This window comes from Mya arenaria, chromosome 10 (genome assembly GCF_026914265.1).
Source record: "Mya arenaria isolate MELC-2E11 chromosome 10, ASM2691426v1".
In the NCBI taxonomy this organism is placed as follows: domain Eukaryota; kingdom Metazoa; phylum Mollusca; class Bivalvia; order Myida; family Myidae; genus Mya; species Mya arenaria.
Genome location: NC_069131.1, coordinates 19,693,824 through 19,713,482, shown reverse-complemented (window position 1 = coordinate 19,713,482; position 19,659 = coordinate 19,693,824). Strand labels below are relative to the sequence as shown.

Below are 19,659 nucleotides of genomic sequence, written 5' to 3'. Positions count from 1 at the left end.
AGTGGTTTTCTGGTATATGGAGTGTAGACCCGATATCAAAATAATTATACAGCTGAAAAGCACATTCAAAAAAGCCTCTTCGTCCTTGCCATATGAATATTCATAAATTAAGGCTCTGTGCTTAACTTTAAAGAACATGTACTGAAAAGCTTGTCGACTTGTCTATATAAAACAGCTAGTTGTTCTTAATGGCCCAGAGGCCAAATATGCCGGCCATGTATTGTAGAACACGTGTTTCATAACAAAAACTACGATTCTCGCAACAACACTTCAAGCCCGTAGAGGCAGCGCCTTAGTTCATATTAACAAAGATGTTTTGTTTGTGGAATGCTGGTATTATACTGGAATGCTGGAATATAACACTCGTATTCCTGAAAGCTGGACCGCCGTACGTTGTACCAAACGATTTTCCTTTTCATTTCAGATATGTTGAAATGCATCTAACAGTACAACAAATGTTTGTATGCGTGCGTGTGTGCGTATGTGTGCGTATGTGTGCGTGTGTGTGCGTGTGTGTGCGCGTGTGCGCGTGTGGTGTGCGTGCGTGCGTTCGTTCGTTCGTTCGTTCGTGCGTGCGTGCGTGCGTGCGTGCGTGCGTGCGTGCGTGCGTGCGTGCGTGCGTGCGTGCGTGCGTGCGTGCGTGCGTTCTTGATGTATTATGATAAATGTTGAAAAATAAATGAGAAAAAAATATATGGCTATAAAAATATTTAAGTTAGGGGTTGAAAAGTCTTCAATATAAATGTTGTACTATCAGACCAAGCAGGAGTCGAAAAGTCTTTTATAATTGAAATTGAAAAGCCACCTTTGTGATAAGGGTTTCAACGATATTTGGGTTGAAAGTCCGACAATCACAGTTGTCATGTCTGATAACAGTTTCGTGTTTCTTTGTTTCTTGGTTCTTTTATGATCTTGTTATTAAACAAGAACAGTGATCAAAAATGGTCTATTGGTAAGGTAACATACTCTCATCTAATAGGAAGTGATTGTGAGCCCCCAATAAGGGAATAATGTCCTCTTGGCCTGTCAAAATGGATGCAGCAAACCGTTCTGTCTTAAAAATCGAGCGTAAGTGATCGGTATACAGTGGCGATACCATGATTTCATAAATTTTAAATCGAGCGTAAGTGATCGGTTAACAGAGGCAGTTCCATTAATTCATAACTTTAAAATCGAGCGTAAGTGATTGGTATAAACTAAACTAAAGTTCTGATAATTTTGTCATTAATTGTTTTCCCCAATATATCAATAAACCGTTTTACAATCCATTATTCTCTAAGCGATGGATCGGTGGTCTAGTGGTAGCACACTTGACTGTCAATCCAGGGGTCTCAGGTTCAATTCCTCGCCACACCAATAAACAAATACTTATTTTGTTCCAGGAGTAATGTTAAATGGGAGTCCCATGTAACAGCGTTATATTCTGCTGCACGTTAAAGAACCAGGGTATCTCTAACCACGGATACATTCTGTCTGTGCAATTTGCTCCAAAAACCTAAAATGACTAATAATCTTATCGGAGCATTCGCCGAATGGGCAAGGCCCGTGTATGAGTATACATAAGAATACACACCACCTTACTCTCTCATCTATTGTCATTGGCTCTTTTTCGAAAAAGACAGGATAACCCGTATGGGTATATTTTTGACAAAATATCTCTTAATGAAGCAACTGTATTCAATACTTGTAAAAAATAATAACGTCAATGGATTACAGAACACATAAAAAGATAAACATGCAAAAAATACTTTTTGCTATTTATTTTCTTAAACTGAAAGACAAAATTTGGAAAAGTAAAGGAAAGTTTGTTTAAATCGAACAGTTATTGTATGCCTAGTACCTTTAGACGTTTTATTCACCACACTTCTAAATCACAGGAGAGTATCACGTGATCGCTATAGTACATCGGCCGGAAAAGATGGCGAATAATTCGCCCGTTTCAACGTATAATTTCGGTATTTACGGATGGTGAATATTAAGGTTGGATCTTTAGAATAGGCGTACCCGCATTGTAACACAGTTTACTCTTGTGTCTTTTGTTTTTCGGAAGTTTGCTTAATTTAAGCCTGAAACTCGATACAGATATTATTTCTGCGCGTGCATTGTCCGTATAAGTTCGATTTCCGTTTGTTTTAGTGCAAAAAGCAGGTATATGAAACAAATATCTACAAAATATTGATTGAATTTGCAAATGTATACTTCGTTGTAATTTTCAAGTGATGGTTCCGTTTTTAACAAAAGTTCTGGACAATCAAAGCGAGTACAATGTCCGCCATCTTGTTCGGCCGATGTACTATAGCGATCACGTGATACTCCCCTGTGTAAATGTAATTGTGAGTACTATTCCACTTAATCATTTCTTCTGATCATTATTGTCGACATTTTCAGTGACGATTTGTCTTTGAAACTGAAGTAGACCATTCCACCCCACCCGTTGTCATATCTGGACCTCGTGCCCGGTGTGGCGTATTCTCCGTTCAGGTTGATATACGTACAATAAGAATTATGCCACCATGCTCCATGTTGTATATCCCCGCAGTAGCTTCCAGTGGCAGTGAAGTCCGAGCCATTGTTACCCTGTTCGAAGTATCGCACTGAATCGCCTTCAAAAGAAGTTTATCTAAGACTAATGCCATTTACATACTTACATTTTTACTAGAATTGTGTGTTTTATGTTTACCGTTTTAATTTTATTTTTTCATAATAACACGTAATTTAAGACTTATTAAAGAAAATATTTAGTAAGCAACCTGTATATTTGTAGCAAAATCATACTATCGAACTGCCATTATTGTACCCCTATTATTAAAGCAGAGGAAATACCTAACGACATTTTATTCATTATAAGATCATACCGGCTGTTCCTATGCCACGGCCCCCAACATGAAGGGTGTATGTAGGAGCGTCACCGAGACGGAATTCCGGCCACTCCTCATACGCTGAACTTCCGTCTGCTGCCGACACCTCCATTCTAATTGTGGTGTTTCCTTTGTCAGCTATTTCTTTAATGTAACTTAGGCCTACAAAAGCGTGATCATTCATCAGTGAGTTGGTTGACCGGAAACGTTCAATACTATGGTAGATTTTAAACGTGTTCTTAGTTTAATTCAGACTTATAGTAGGTAATATTTTGTTTTCAGGAAATTACTATTGATTTCACCAAGACTCCGAGTGAATTCGATAAGGTCAATGAGTATAGGCCCTTGAGGTCTTTGTGTGAGTTTTTGTATTTTAGTATGTATATGTACGGGATGTCTGAATATTTTCTAACAAGGATGGGCAGGTGGCATTATGGTGGTTACAATGGTAACCAAGACAACTGCCAAGATGGTCGCCATTTTTTACCATATGAATAGTCTTACTGCACATATTATTAAATGCAGTCAAATAATTATTTTAATATATGTAGCATAAGCTTTTAAAATGTACAGAAGTTAAACAAACTACTCTTTTGGTTTTTTAGAGGTCAAATTCAAATTTATTTTAAGATTAAATACCTAAAGAATACCTGGCAATTTCCAAAATTTATTTATATTTATATTTTCAAATTCAATAATGTTTGTTTACAAACAAGGTAACTGAATAGTATAATGTATGTGTTGGTTATTTAACATTGTTTTTAACAATGCGAGTATATATTAGGACGAGTACACAGCTGAGAAAACCATATTGGTCTAGCCGTTATTAAGCTACATTGTATATTGAATTTAAAGTACTTTCGCACTGATAGTGGCTATAATGATAGTTTTCTTAGTTACCTTTAGGGGCCAGACTAATTTGACTAGGAAAATGAAAGCATTCCGCGCTTAAAAATCCGTATATCATTATTGTTGCTATATGATCACGTACCTATTATTGTTATCTGTGCTGTCATCTACACATTGCAGTTTATTTAAAGGGTATTTATGACCACACAGTTGGTGTTTGTGGGGGAATGGGGCCTTACAACGTATTTTTACCTTATGAATAAGTATGTCTTTCTAAAGAGACAATCGAATCAACAAGGTTATATGAATTTATTAAATGAGTAGTATGAAGCATCTTGGTCAAAAACAAGGAATTCTGAGCTTTAATGAAAACAAAAATCGATAACAACTACATTCATCGTGAAATGTGTTCAACATCTTCACACTATAAAATATGTTGTTCACGTCCTGCTTGAACAGACGATATCCTTAGTATTGTTTCTTAGCTGTGTTCTATAAGTATTCAAACCTGACCTAGCCAAAACTCCGTACCGACGTTGCCAAATCCATCGGTATACTCAGAAAGGTTCCTATAAAAGCCCACTGAGCCATCATATCTGTGTTGAATGACCTAAACAAGCAATGTTTGCGGATGGTGAGTTATTCTCAGTTGGCACCAACCTTGTGTTGGATTATCAAGCGACAGAAATATTGACATTTGCAAACTAATTATATAGGCGGCATAACTAATTATTATTAGTTTCTAACTATGAGCTTTGTCTACTGAAACCATCTTTTGCAACACAATTATTCTGCCTTATATATACTTTAATGTTTTGTCTGATCACAGTGTGATATCGATTGAACAAGAGAATTTCAAAAGTTCTTGATTGTTTTACTTTCTTAATTTCAAAATGATAAAAAGATGCAAAACACACAATATCAAACATCACTGATAATAAAGTGAGGTTACACACGCACGCAAACTCATGCACGCACACACGCAATCATATGTACACGCACGCTTGCACGCACGTACACACACATAAGCTCGCTCAATTACAAACTCAAAGTCAAGCACAGACGCACACGTATTTAATATAATATTCTCCTGCTTTGAATGCATGTAATCCTTCTGAGAATGGTTATTGACATGAGAAATATTACCGTCCAACCACCTGAAGCAGTCGTCATGTCACAAAACACCGGGATCAAAAAGTGACTTCTCAAAAGCGACACGTTATACACACCACTGGGTAGTCCTTGGTTCTGTTTGTGAAGGTCGTAGCAGTCTGTTGGTACTGTTAACAAAACAACATGCCAATTCGTTTATTTAAATACTTAATGTGCACAATTTAAAATCATCATCGAAGACTAATCGGCGGAATTGAAGCTCAAAAGTAAAAAACTTCAGCCTATTGATGACATTGTATTTTGTTTATATTATGTGAACGTCGTAGCAGTCTGTTGATGAAACATTATTTACCTATTACAAAATAAATACAAACGTTAAATATCTACAAATTGACAACTTTATTGGTAATGTTCTATTGAAAAAAATATGCGAAACGTGTTCAATACAAGTATAACTGTTGGATCAACGTGGCAGTCATTTCCTAATACTTGTTTATCTTATTTGAAGTAATTGGGCAGGGTGTGTAGCACATTCAATTTCACACGAATGCGTGCTAATGTATCAATTGTGTAACAAATAAGATAAGAATATTGTATAAAGTCATCATTTTCTGGAAACAAATTCAACATTTATAACAAGGAAGGTTACTGCAATTATTTTATCGACATGTACAACCTTAACGAAAATGCTGGCACCTGAGGTAATATATATTTTATTATGCGGAAATTTAAAGCCAATATGGAACGATATATCAAGTACCAGAAAAGCTTTGACATTGATTAAGGGTGTCAGTTTCGGCCCAAACATAAAAAGCTATAACGCATGCTCATGTTTTATCTTTTAATAATACAATGCAAATAACATGATAAGCCCAATAGAAAACAATTCAAGAAAAAACCCAGTTAAGAGGCTAAAGACCATGACACAATCCTTCCTGAACGAGAGACACAAACGTACACTCATCACAAACAGACCACATTTATATAAAAATAAATAGCTTTATCAACAAATGATGGAATTTCAGCCTTGAAACGGACACTGGTCTAATCGTCATATAACTAACTTGATCGGTATTCATTTTTATCCTAGTGTTCTCTATGATTTTATTGTCTACGCTAATAAAATGTTGTCTGAGAAGTGTATTTACTAAACATCCAAAATCACTACTGAGGCGCATATGTATGTCGCTGCCTAATATATTCTTTATCAGTTTTAAAAAATAGTTGAGCCGGCTGGATTTTAGTTTATACCTGATAGCTCTGTCTGTTATTGTATTGCAACACTTTAAACTCCCGTTAACCATACGTACGTTACTGTCGCAATATAAGAATTTGTACATACGAAACATTCCTGTATTTAAATATCACCAACATGCGGCGCAATCAGATCATTTTAAGAACTAACATGACAAGTTTTTTTTTTTCAGATATTGATGCAAAATTATTCAGTCCCATTTTGCATAAGGCGTTGTTTTTTAAGAGCGAAATTTGGTATTCCTTTTTTGCAATATATCAGTTATGAAAACCGTACCCTTATTGTATATAACAGCACGATAATACGTTAATATATCGTAAAATATATGTAATATAATTCACATTACTGAAATGCCTTTTTAGTGAAAGAGTGTCGTCATATTGTGTAAGCTAATTACTCGGTAGGTAGGACATATTTACATAATCAAACTATTTATGATTGTCAAACAAAGATGTGATACATACGTGATCGGTACATAAGATACTAATGGTGGCATATATAACTGCCGTAAGATAACCTGCTAACGTTCGCGAATTATAATGTGTTATCTATTTTAATTTTTCGCGATAGTTATTTAGTTTTCGGTAAGATAAATATTATGAGACTAAAAATTGGCTTGAAAGAGCCCAAAACTGCCGCCTGTTACCTTTTTAAGCTGTACAACGTTAACAGGTTAGCTAGTTATGGTTTGCGAATTCCACTTAATAAGTAACAAAATAACTGGCTTACTAGATAAGATTCGTGTTACCACTTATTAGTAAATGCAATTTTGGCTTTTAGAAGTAACTGGTTATCAAGTTATCATTTGCGAATCCCACTTGATAAGTAACAAAATAACTGGCTAACTAGATAATATTCGTGTTACCACTTAATAATAAATGCAATTAAGGCTATTAGAAGTAACTGGTTATCAAGTAATCATTTGCGAATTCCACTTAGTAAGTAACATACTAACTGGTTGATAAGATAAGATTCGTGTTACCAGAAACCTATTAATGCATTCCAGATTCAGGCGCTGACAGGTTTTCTCCCACCTCAGATAAGTAGATCCAAAAAAATAACCATGCTAGAAATTCTTATCTTGCCCACGGTCAAAGATAAAACAAGTACCCTATAAAACTCTTTTTTAATGGTCATTACATTGTAATTACCTCCCTTGTTGAAGACTGTCGTCTGTAGCATTATAGAAACCTTGTATTGTGGCAATATTTATGCTAATTAATTATTTCTCGCTTCAAACGGCACCATAAAATAGTTTCACGCACCTTCAAGAAATAGTGCATCACACTCCTCAGAACTATTTAATGACCGATTTGACTATTAACGTAATCTGAATCACTGCGCGCATATCCATGACAAGCACGAATTATCACATATCCATACACATTTATTTTCAAAACGCACAAAAGAGTTCCAGCAAAAAAATACATTTTTACTTAATTTTGTTTAACTAAGGTGAGCGAAAAAGCATCTACCATAACCGCTCATGTAAGATAGGTTCATCCCAACCCTCGCGCAGGGTGTTTTGCGGAAACTCGGAAAACCTCGTTTCCGAAAAACACCCTACGATCGGGTCGTGATGAACCTATCTAACACTCTCGGCCATGGGAGATGCTTATAATCTAGTTATGGTTTGCAAATTCCACTTAGTAAGTAACATACTAGCGAATAACTAGATAAGATTAAAAGGTATTTGCTTACTGGTTACTTACATTGCTTCATACACATAATTTTATAGTGTGTATGTTTGGTCTGTATTTTTATTGCAAGTTAACGTTCGAACGACATATTTGGCGTTCTTTGAAGAGTTTCCAACATGTTGTCTGGACTCTGTATTTATTGTTTGAGTATGTTTACTAAACTAATTAATGACATCGAGAGATATAAGTCGAGTAAAAACACTTTACCTTGGATTGAAACATAGACTTTTTAAAATGATGTTTTAGTTTCAGCTCTGCGCTTCGCCTTTGTGAGAAAATCATGTTGCAAAAAATTGCATTACAATGTCCTCGATTTGATCAGCTTGATTTTGGAGTTTGAATAAAATTTGTGTTAGTGATGTTAATATGTTTGTGTCTTTAGTTCATTATCGATTGGATCCTTGTCTGGTGCCCCTTTAAAGGTTTGTCCTAGTATTTTTCATTGTATTACGAAAAAAAAACATGAAAGAAATTCGAACCAAACGGTGGACAATGAAACAATTGTCTGTATTATCTCACTTCTATGCGGGAAATGATCAATGTGTAATCGTTTTCCGGTAGATAGGCTTTATGATATAATTCTGTAAATATTTACCATGTATCATATATATCAAGGAAGTAAGTTATTTATATTGTGAAACAGAACTTGTCAATACTTACTCTTTACTTTGTGTGCATTACACTGTTTATTGCAAAGGTCAAAGTCACAACATCCATGGCATAAGTGTTCCACAACAGATGACCTTTGGTCAAGGTCACGACCTATTATTCCTGATGAACTAGCGCTGTTGTAGTTACAAGTCTGAAATTTATTGGGAACAGTCGCTATTGTCGTGTGCTTCAGTTACACAAGCGCACGAGTGCAAGCATGCAAGGTTTCCAACAAGAATTATAATTTCGTATACCATTGGTTGCTCTAATCAATCAGATCGAAATATTGATCATAATAATGACGTCATATTATACGGCAAACTAGTATGGTTCCAGCAAATAGAATTATATAATAGACTTTGATATGAATAAGTACAATTCCCCTTGCATGATCGTTGATTGTTATATGAAAATTCTCAATGAATGTTGTCGCCACTAATTCGTTCTAGTTAAAATACGGCGTTAAAGTTGTATAACATGTACAGTATCTAATCTACTGTTTACAGTGCCTACTGGCGTAGGTGGTCAAAAACATGTACACATTTTTGTGTGCTTTTTCAAATTTAGAGAATAATAATGACCAAATAAAATAGTTTTCTATACAGAATAACAATTATGTATAGAAAGCTATTTTATTTGGTCATTAATATTTGTAAACTGGAACTTTCGAGTTATTGTACCATAAAGTCATATTGCATCAGTTTTTTTTAAAATATCATTGTTTCATTGTCCATTTAATACGTACCTGTCGGTGAGCACACTGTCCAGTGTATACAAAGTCCCCGAATTCCCTGCGAAAGTCGTACTCACAAACCTATAAAATATCTTAAAATATATGATGTGAATTATTAAATTAGTTGTCATAGATTATGAAAAATTAGTCGTTTTGTTTCCATTTAAAATGATCAACATTTGCAAACTGAAAAGTTAAACAACTGTGGTAAAATTATATTTCAATTGAGATATTGTAAATCAAGCAAATTAACAAAAAGCTAAACCCACTGCTCATTATAAAATATTTTTGAACACTGATTGGAACATAGTTGCATGACTAAACATGACAAGAAAAGCTAGAAACAGTAGTATTAACAAATCCGATACTACTTGCCTGGCCAACTTCACAAAACTCAATCGACGAGCAAGAACTAGCGATGGTAGGCACCGGGCAATTGTAACAAATTGGCCCCATAGTTTCAGGATATCCTTTGTAAGTATATATATATATATATATATATATATATATATATATATATATATATATATATATATATATATATATATATATATATATATATATATATATATATATATATATATATATATATTATAGAATAACGTAATTAAATATATAAGAAATATTAGTCTTTGCTTTTCTTAAAGTGATCCAGTTGAAGAACTCAAGACTCATATTCAAATGTTAAATATAGTAAATATGCACGTAGCGGAGCAATGATGCAGTTGAAATACCAATTTTATTACTAGTATCACTTTTGTAAATATAATACGATTTAAATCTTACGACTTAACTTTTGCAGTAAACTTATCACTGAAGAATCTGAAACACGACTTAAGGAAAACTTTCTCAGTTTTTTTTTAATGGTCATTATAATAGTTTATCTAGGTACTATAATATTCTTAAATCGCAGATTGCTAACAGTATTGCTCATCCCGAGTTTTATGGTAGTTTTTCAAAGACATTTCGTTATATTAAAATGTTTCCAGCAGGTAGTTGGGCGGATAGACTCAATGAACTACTTGGATCTTTTTTAAGCCGTGGATATAATGGCAATACTTTGAAGAGTACCTGCTTGGATGATTTCCTCATACAATTATAAATTGAATATGGTGCCCTTATATAACAAAGCTTTAAGTTTAAAAAAATGCAGATTCGTGTTATCTTTAAAACTGGTTTTTCATTGGTTTGGCTCGTTCAGATTGTTTCAGCATGTGACGTCACTTTTTTCAAAACTTTACTTAGGGTAATCGTTTGGAAGACGATTTAAGCAAATATATATTGTACTTTTTTAATGATAGTTTCTTTGTTTGTTTCTATAATATAAATATTACCACATTTACTACACACACTTACACTCTTTTTATTATAAATTTATAAATACTAACTATAATATTTTTTATTATCACTTTTGAAATTATTACCATCTACATTATTACTGTTATCACGTGAATATATCACGACTTACCTTACTACTTTACTACATTACTTGACCCAATTTTGAATATACTATGTCTAACGAGTGCCACTGTTATTAACCAAGACATTGCAAACGTATTAAATAAGTTTATGATTAAACTACTGGCGATCCTGCAATAAATAATTAAAGAATGAACGGATGTATGGATGGATGAATAGACTGAGGGATGAACAGATTTATAGATGGATGAAATGATTGAAGGATGAATGGATGTATGGATGTATGAATGGATTGAAGGATGAGCAGATGTATGGATGGATGGAAAGATTGAAGGATGAACGGATGTATGGATGGATGGAACGATTGAAGGATGAACGGATGTATGGATGGATGAATGGATTGAAGGATGAACGGATGTATGGAGGGATGGAAGGATTGAAGGATGAACGGATGTATGGTTGGATGGAAAAATTGAATAATGAACGGATGTTTGGAGGGATGAATGGATGGCAGGATGAACGTATGTATGGAGGGATGAATGGATTGCAGGATGAACGGATGGATGGATGGATGGATGGATTGATGGATGGATAGAAGGATGAACGAATGTATGTATGGATGGATGGATTAAAGGATGAACGGATGTATGGATGGATGAATGGATTAAAGGATACACGGATGTATTGATGAATGGAAGGATTGAAGGATGAACGGATGTATGGATGGATGAATGGATTAAAGGATGAACGGATGTATGGATGAATGAATGAATTAAAGGATAAACGGATGTTTGATGGATGGAAGGATTGAAGGATGAACATATGTATGGATGGATGAATGGATTGAAGAATGGATGGAGGGATAATAATGTCTTGCCAGGTTCCCCGCATCCCTGAGCGTTGCACATAGTCTTGCCACAACATTCCCTGCACTCTCCAGAGGCTGTGATATTGCCAGAACATTCCTATATATTATATATATTGACGATAAAAGTCTTTAATTAAGGATTTCATTGGAAACCATTCAATTGCAGGTAATGTTTATCTTCCGGAAAGAGAGCGAATATCTAAATGATTTTAGTTCGAGAGTAGATCCACGATTGCAAATAATTTTCTCAAAACAAATACTAAATTCGTCCTTTCATTCGCATAAAGAAATAAAAGAAATAATAATTGGTGATAAGACATGTCCAAGAACTCGGCGGAAGTATCTTATCACCGAGAATAAATTACCATGATGTGGAATATTCGCTTTGAAAAAAGAGTAATATTCAAATATTTTTTTTTATATAATCTGAATACATATCAAGCTACCAATATTAACTTGTGTTGCAGGTTGCACCATCTTCAAAATGTTTAAAGATATTCGTTGAAAATTGTTGTTACAAATTAATTCTAGGAATTTACCAAAAATGTTGTTCTCTTTAAAGGGACATTGCACAAAATTTACCTGCATGCGAAAACAACCGACGTTGTAGAGTTGTTGGCCATTTGAAAAAGATATTCTTTCAACACCACACTCCTACAAAAAAAGTTTTATGGTTTTCTTATAATATATGCTTTTCACGACGACCATGCGTTGGCAATTTTTAAAGTAAATCATATAAAGAAAAAAACATGAAAAATATATCATTGTGATATTCAAAGATGATTTGTCTTGTATAAACATATATAGGTATTGGGATTGGGAGCGAGTTTGTTAAATCAGACTGTCGAAGTGGTTTACCTGACCAACGTCGCACTCTATAACAGTTTTACAGTGCCTCGGCTGGATGATGCCGGAACATTGGAGGCACAGCAGGCAGTTTACTGAAATATTAACTGCTAGATTTACGTTCCAAATGATGTATCTACGTACATAACAAACATTTTCAAAGTTTAAAATAACTTGATTCTGATTTAAAATAATTGAACAAGAGATTTTCTAAATGTTATGCTTTAAGAGTGAGGTTTGTGCACATAAACTGGTTTAAACCCCCAGTAAATTTACATTTTACTGACCGTTCCAAGGCGGTACCTAACAATTATTGACAAACATACCAATTATATATATATATATATATATATATATATATATATATATATATATATATATATATATATATATATATATATATATATATATATATATATATATATATATTTAGACCAATCCAACCTTTGGGTAACTTTGATGCAACCTTTGGGAGACTCGTGTCGCCCATAGGATATATGTTGTGTCGCCCAAAAGTAATTGTGTTTTTTTCTATCAATTTATTTTTTAAAATAATAAAACAATTTTGCAAACGATTTTGAACGCTTTAAAAAAGGTTCAGTCATTAAGCACTAATCAGCGAGAATACCATTTAAGGAAAAATCATGAATTTCAAAAAAGTGTGTATATTTTGAAAACAACCTTTGGAATACATTTAAATTTTAATCAATAATTTTCTTGTCATAGTTATATGTTTTAGATAAGAATTCATAAATGTAAAGAACATGTAAAGAACATGAACAACTTTAAAGATTCCGAAATTCCCTCAAAAAAATATTTTCGCAATAAGCGTACGTTCCGTGTTTTCGTGTCGCCCAAAGGTTGATGTATATTCAATGCTTTGCAGACTATAAGAACGACATGTACTTTTTGTTGTTTTAGTTATTTTATTAAAAAATTAATAAACATGGTCGCATGTGCTTCGTCTCAATATTACAGAAAACCGTGTTCTATATTTATATACTGATATAAATGGGAACAGTTCATTTCAAAACCATTTAAGGTACATATACTTACAAATACGTTCGGATATGTTACTTCAGATAAAATGAATATTCTCGGAGTTGCAAATCTATTCTAAAAAAGATAATTAATCTTATTTACATGACTCATTTAAGCTAAGAAACTATGATACATCTAAAAGGATTATCACTTAACTACTTGTACAAAGCATTGAATCGGAATTCAAGTAAATTAAAACAGGTTTTGGTGGTTAATTTAACAATATCTGTATTGGAGAGTAAAAATATACACTTATGTACCTGCACGTATTATTTTATCATGCAAACTGATGTGTTTGTCTTGAAGCCTACGAAATCTGTGATTTTATATATATAAAAGCTGTCATCTTTTAATGTTATTTAACTGGTCTGGATCTACACAAACATTAATCAAAGGTAAAAGATTTTCTTTATGGAATGCGTAAGGAGTGCATGCTACTGATAATCATTCCATCAATTGTGTTCAAATCGTACAGGCCATTAATAGCCTTTTCTATTTCCGTTGTCAACAAATGTTGCCGAAATCATTAGAAATAAAACAAGTGTAATAGGTTATTTATTTTCAATTTATACTTCTTGTTTATTGGTTTACAGGTTCAGTTCATATATGCATATTACTTTAGAAAAAGAACGGTTTTAAAAAGTAAAACACAATTTTAATTCTGTTACTTTACTGTTTAACGCGTAATGATGCGTTAATAGTGAATTCTTAGATGACTGGCTGTTTCCGTGTAATTATATGTGTTAACTATTATCGGCGAAAACAACTGCGAAATTATGCATTGATGAAAAATATTTCTTACTTATAACACGATTATAAACGTGTATTCAGTAGCTAAAACCGTACAAAACATACATGACTGGTGGGTCCTAAGATAATAACATAATCAAGTATTGTCTCATAAAAGAAATACCGTTTTATGCTCCTTTGTTCCATATTTAAGACGGTGTCCTTCATTATATTTTTTAATTATATTTCTTAATTTTGATAAATTGAAACACTTCTTCCAATTGAGGTTACTATAATTTGGGCGTGAGAGTGAATCTTTAAATGAGATCTTTTATCAGTAACTATTCAACTAAATTTGAAACACATGAAATGTCACAGAAGTCCTCTCTTGCTTAATGTCCAAAGAAAGTCTAATTCTAAGAATACTAAAATATGATTTTTGCATTACCACTGCACAAGTAATACATGAAATATGTCTACCATATGCAAATGAATAGTCTTTAAATGCCAGACCCTTTACTCATATCATGTATGTTTTAGTCGCTGTAAATAACTCATGGATACTTAATTGCCTTTATATAAGCGTAAGTAAGAGTTAACATTTTCAAGAATAGCATAATATTTGTGTCTTAGAGATACTTATTTTTAAATGTTGACAATTAAACGTGTTGTAGCATGACATTTAAACCGAGTATATAAGGATATATGTTCATGCAAGTCTTGTTTTATTACTTTGGAACACACAGTAGTTAACTTTTAAATTGAAATGTGAAAAACACCATAAATATCTTGAAATGTCGATAGAATCTCTGAAAACGAAGCAGTGGGCGTGATTGTAGGCCAAGGGGTGGGGGGGGGGGGGGTTGTGCATTGTACAAGTATGTGCTTCTAGCTTCTTTACCGACATAATGATATTTTTTCATAACATTGATATATGCATTTTCTCAACATTTAGGTTCTCAACTATGTGTAATCTTTATAAGAAAAATATTTTAGTTTTTCTTAATTATTACAGTATAGAATATCGGTCACTAAGTGTGAGGGCCTAGACGCGAACCCAAGCAATGACCTTTTTAAACTTTATTTAACAGCTGAAAGTGATAAGATTAACTTAGTTGCAACCTTCAGACAATAAAAGTCAGAAACCGAAAACTGTTAACTCAAAATGGCCCCTAAACGGTGCCAATATTAAGTATCCAGTATACTATGTTTCCTAGATAAGCAATAGTTCCACTCGGGATTAGGATTCGAAGCAGGGTCTCTTGCGAAACAACTATGCCGCACAACCGCATGGTGAGAATGACTCATTTTTATATTTTTATGGTAATTGCCCCATTTGCATTATTGTCACTTTCAAGTGTCGTGGCACCAACCTCGCACTCACATCTAAGAGTCAGTGTCAAAGTTTGTGAACAGATACATTTTCAATACTTATCCTTCCGGCCAGCTCTTCAGTGTAAAGCTTGTTTAAAAGCTTTGTGGTACTTCTGTGGGCCTGATCAAACCATTTCCTAAGAGCAGAAGGTGATGCGCCGAAATCTCCTTTGTTATGATTACATGTTATTTAGAGCAGACTGCAGACGCCGCACAATTCATCTCAGGATTTCTCATTTCGACGCATATAGTTCTAAAACCCACGAGGCAGTGGACATAAATTATGGTTGATCTTCCTATTTTTATCGGTAATGTTTTCTATGAAAAATTATTGAATGAACTTTTTTTATTTTATTTTTTACAATTTCAATGCAATAGTTATGATGTTCAAATTGAAATGAATATTTCAAACCACGTTTTTATTAAAAGCCAAATAATTTCCTTAGGAAAGATGAATCCGCCCGAAAAAGAATTTCAAAAGTATACACTGTAGAAGAATTCAATTTTCAAACGTTATTTGTGATATTATTTTCGAATTTTAAACAACATGTTTGGTTTAATTTGTGCCATTTTACCCTTTTAAGCGTTTTGGGAATTCGAAAGGGAATTATCTGTATGCTATTTTTCGTTTAGATGATTGTATAAAAGTTTGCTAAAATAATATCTTCAAAGACCAAAATAATGGTAAAAAATCCAAATGTTGCGCTTCTTCAAAAGTTGTATTGAAATCCATATATTTCAGTTCCAATGTGACACGCCTTCACTGTTTACTTATTGTACAATTAGCGCGAAATATCTTAATTAACTAATCAGTAAATTTCACTTTCTTCACCAGGCCACAACAAATTAATGTTTAGTTCCTCGGATTTTTGCCAAAAAAAATTGGAGCGAGCGAGCGAAAAAAAAATATTATTTTTTTTTTGTCAGTTTTCATAAAAACCGAAGCTAGCGAAGAGCGAAAAAGATATTTTTCCTTATATTTAATATAAATAAGAAAGATTGTTCAAAATAATTGCCCTTAAATCCAGTTTAATGCCATCTTGAACTGAACCTCTAATGGACATTGGGAAAATGTCGGAATACATACTATTTATTCATCCGTGTTTAGTACAAACATTATATGGATAAATCTAATTTCTTATATAATTAAAACGTACTTTAATATGACGATCATTCATAATAATAAATATACTTTTAGTAAAAAGTTTGAAACGACTTATATAAATCTACCTGAATCAGTTTAACATCCTAGGCAACTGTATTTAGATATAACATTAAATTTTGATCTTGGATTTGTAAAAAATAATCACTTACACAGGCATCATCAAACATCAGACTCCATATAACATAGACTTAATTTTGTTTTTATTATCACAGGAAATGCAATGACATGTGCTTATTAAAACAAAAAGAACAAGGGTATTTTTCAGAGTATTTTTTTGGTTATTTAGATGTTTTTATGCACCAGCCAATTGTATATGCCCCCCCCCCCAAGTCCGGAATAGCCGGGACTTTGACTTCCGCTCTCTCTCGGTAAAATACCCGACCTGCAGGGACACACTGCTGGTAAAATACCTGCCAAATGGCCCCGCAATCCCGAATGCCTATGTGAGGCCCATTCCCGACTATTTTCAATATGAAGACAAAACCACATTCACTAGGCACTGCGGGGCACTTGAAAGATAAAAACAGCCCATTGCCTCTGCTGTCCCCGGTATACCCCTGGAACAAGGGCGAGGGGTGGGTGGGGCAGTGGTGACAAGTGCATTACAATCCCGGATTATGCTGCAAATAAAAACAGAGTACAAGGTGATAAACTTAGGCTTACTTATGTTGAGGTATATCCAAACCAGTGTTTATATCGCTATTTGTGAAAAGATATTTGTTCAAAACTGTTGTTTTGTCAGAATTTGATCAAAAATGAGCTTGATACATCAATTTGGACCAAACAATGACTCCTGTTCCAATTAAGTTGACTTATCATATTCAGCATCGTCGTAACTAGGCAACACTTTGGTCCCTTGTATTATGACTTGAATAAAACAGTACTAAGTTGATCATTCCGAATTCCATTCAAAACGAGTCACTAATTAGTAATTACGCAATATAATCGCTACCAGTCTCAGATACACATGCTTTATTGCATAATGATTGCTTTAAATAATGATCCTTTAGTGCATGAGACGATCAACAATGACTTCAAGCATGCTCAAAACATATTTATTGTCAAAAATAATATTTAATTTCCAAACTTCGAGCCACATTGTTTATACCGGAAGCCGCCATTTTGATTGAATTTATTGAAACCCATGCTAAACCGATCGACATACAGTATAAAAACACTACGCATCGGTAACTTCCCTTTACAAAAACACGAAAACTAGCGTAGAAAAATTATACTTGATTATTTTTAGGCTTTTAATAAATTATTACCTGAAAAAAATATGCTTGGCGATCAAAATGGAGGTGCGGGCGCACAAAAAAATAAAAAAATTTTTTTTACATTTTCAAAAAAATAGGAGCGGAACGAAATATCAATTTGGTGTGGCCCTATGGTCATTTTAACACTGGTTCAGCCACACGTCAGAGACTTTCTGAATACATGCAATTGCGTTAATATATCAATGCACAACTTTCGTCAATTTGAATTGAACTTATCAGATGTATTTAACAGGGTATTTATTTTTATTAAATCCATGGCGCGATCATGACTCTAAAAAGCGGCCGTATAAATAACTTTCATGTTTTTTAGTTTAGGGTTAAGGTCATCATTGTTCTTGTCAGATAGGCACTCAAAAAACACCGGCCCGTTTTAGTAGTGCATGCACATTAAATATAACATTTAAAGTATGAAAACATTATGATTTTTAATGCAACAGTACACACATCCTCATAAAATTCTGATGAATAAGTGTTCAAAGTGCAATAACGGGGTTATAGCAGGTACAACCAAACATAGTTGTGACCTGCAGAATGTCTTCGTCTCACGAGCTAATTCAAATTTCGCGCATTTTCGACTTTATTTAGTACCGGCGGGTTTGAATCAATGCTGAAACAGACCCAGACTACTACGTTCAGGAATGGGTTGTGAAAATGTGGTGACAAAATTTGCCGTCTGTGATATTGTGCAAACAATGCATTTTGCACTTCTTGTTTTAACAATCAACCCAATAACAACCATTCTTTGCAAAAGTGTATATCGTAACATTGAAGATGACACTTATTATCTGCTTGAATTGGATTCTGACAACCCCGGACCAAGCAATTGGTGTTCATCATAATATTACCTTGTACATACGTTCAAATCCCTATTACACTGCAATGTTCACAGTAATACTGTAGGTCTATTTTGGACGTTATACACATATATTTGTCTTTCAGCACCTTGTTCTCGGATACAAGTGTCGGTCGATATCCGTCACAGGTTAGTAAAATTCAGAGTTAAATGGACTATCAGGCGCGTAAATATAGATATACGAGTACTCGGCTGAATCCATATGATATTGACACAAAACAGACAACGTTGCAATACGCATACTTGACTACCTGATGTTTATTTTAAAATACTTAATAAAGCACCTCAGAACGACCAGAATGAAACAGATTGCACCGTGGTTTGCAAATTTTCCGAGGGGGGTGCAAGCACATTCATCAATAGAGGGCTAGCTACGCGCCTGACTATGGCTGTAAACCAAACACTAAGATATTCGTATTGGCATGCTTTTGAAAGTGTGTTTGGTTTTACCTAAGATCAAGGCCTTCCCCTAGAAGACACGTGCAAGTATTGGTGGATGAGTGCGGGAGGCGGTGTTCACTCTTCCGTGCGTCATTTTTTTTCAATTGAACAACAACATAAAATGATTGCTTTGTTGCCAAAAATTGGCCTGCCCAAGATATCTCTCAATCACAAGGGCAAGAATTTTGATAAGTTGTATGTAGCCTCATATTTTTGCTGTTAACTAACAAAAATCAAATTATATTCCTTTGGCCAAAGCATGCCTTGGCCTTAGTAAATAGCGTCTGAAATATTTTTTTTAAAGAAAACCGCAAGTCGCAGACCCTTGAAATAAAGTTTTTGAGCATGGTGTAATGGTGCTTTACACAGTTTGTTCAAATTAAGGTTTTGCTCTCTAGACTGGCCCTGTGTGGTACAAGGATTTCCATGTTCTTTTTTAGTCTTAATTTAAAAATCTTCTTTAAAATTTGGGCCGAATGAACATGCA

At 33.9% G+C, this 19,659-nt stretch overlaps 1 protein-coding gene across 1 annotated transcript; it reads right to left on the bottom strand.

The window, feature by feature from the left end:
• Positions 1 to 1,870: 1,870 nt before the first annotated feature.
• LOC128205428 (ficolin-1-like) lies at positions 1,871 to 4,958 on the bottom strand. The gene is made up of 4 exons (XM_052907031.1): positions 4,854 to 4,958; positions 4,221 to 4,317; positions 2,856 to 3,020; positions 1,871 to 2,603 (listed from the first exon to the last, which is right to left on the bottom strand). Exons 1-4 carry the CDS (start codon positions 4,878 to 4,880, stop codon positions 2,350 to 2,352), a joined length of 543 nt encoding a protein of 180 aa, XP_052762991.1. The 5' UTR covers positions 4,881 to 4,958; the 3' UTR covers positions 1,871 to 2,349.
• Positions 4,959 to 19,659: the final 14,701 nt, after the last annotated feature.

Coding starts and splice junctions, on each gene's coding strand:
- LOC128205428 (XM_052907031.1), bottom strand. CDS start 4,880: ATGACGACTGCTTCAGGTGGTTGGACG. Junction 3,021..4,220: donor CGGTACGGAGTTTTGGCTAG/GTCAGGTTTGAA, acceptor ACGCTTTTGTAG/GCCTAAGTTACATTAAAGAA. Junction 2,604..2,855: donor CCGTGGCATAGGAACAGCCG/GTATGATCTTAT, acceptor CTTCTTTTGAAG/GCGATTCAGTGCGATACTTC.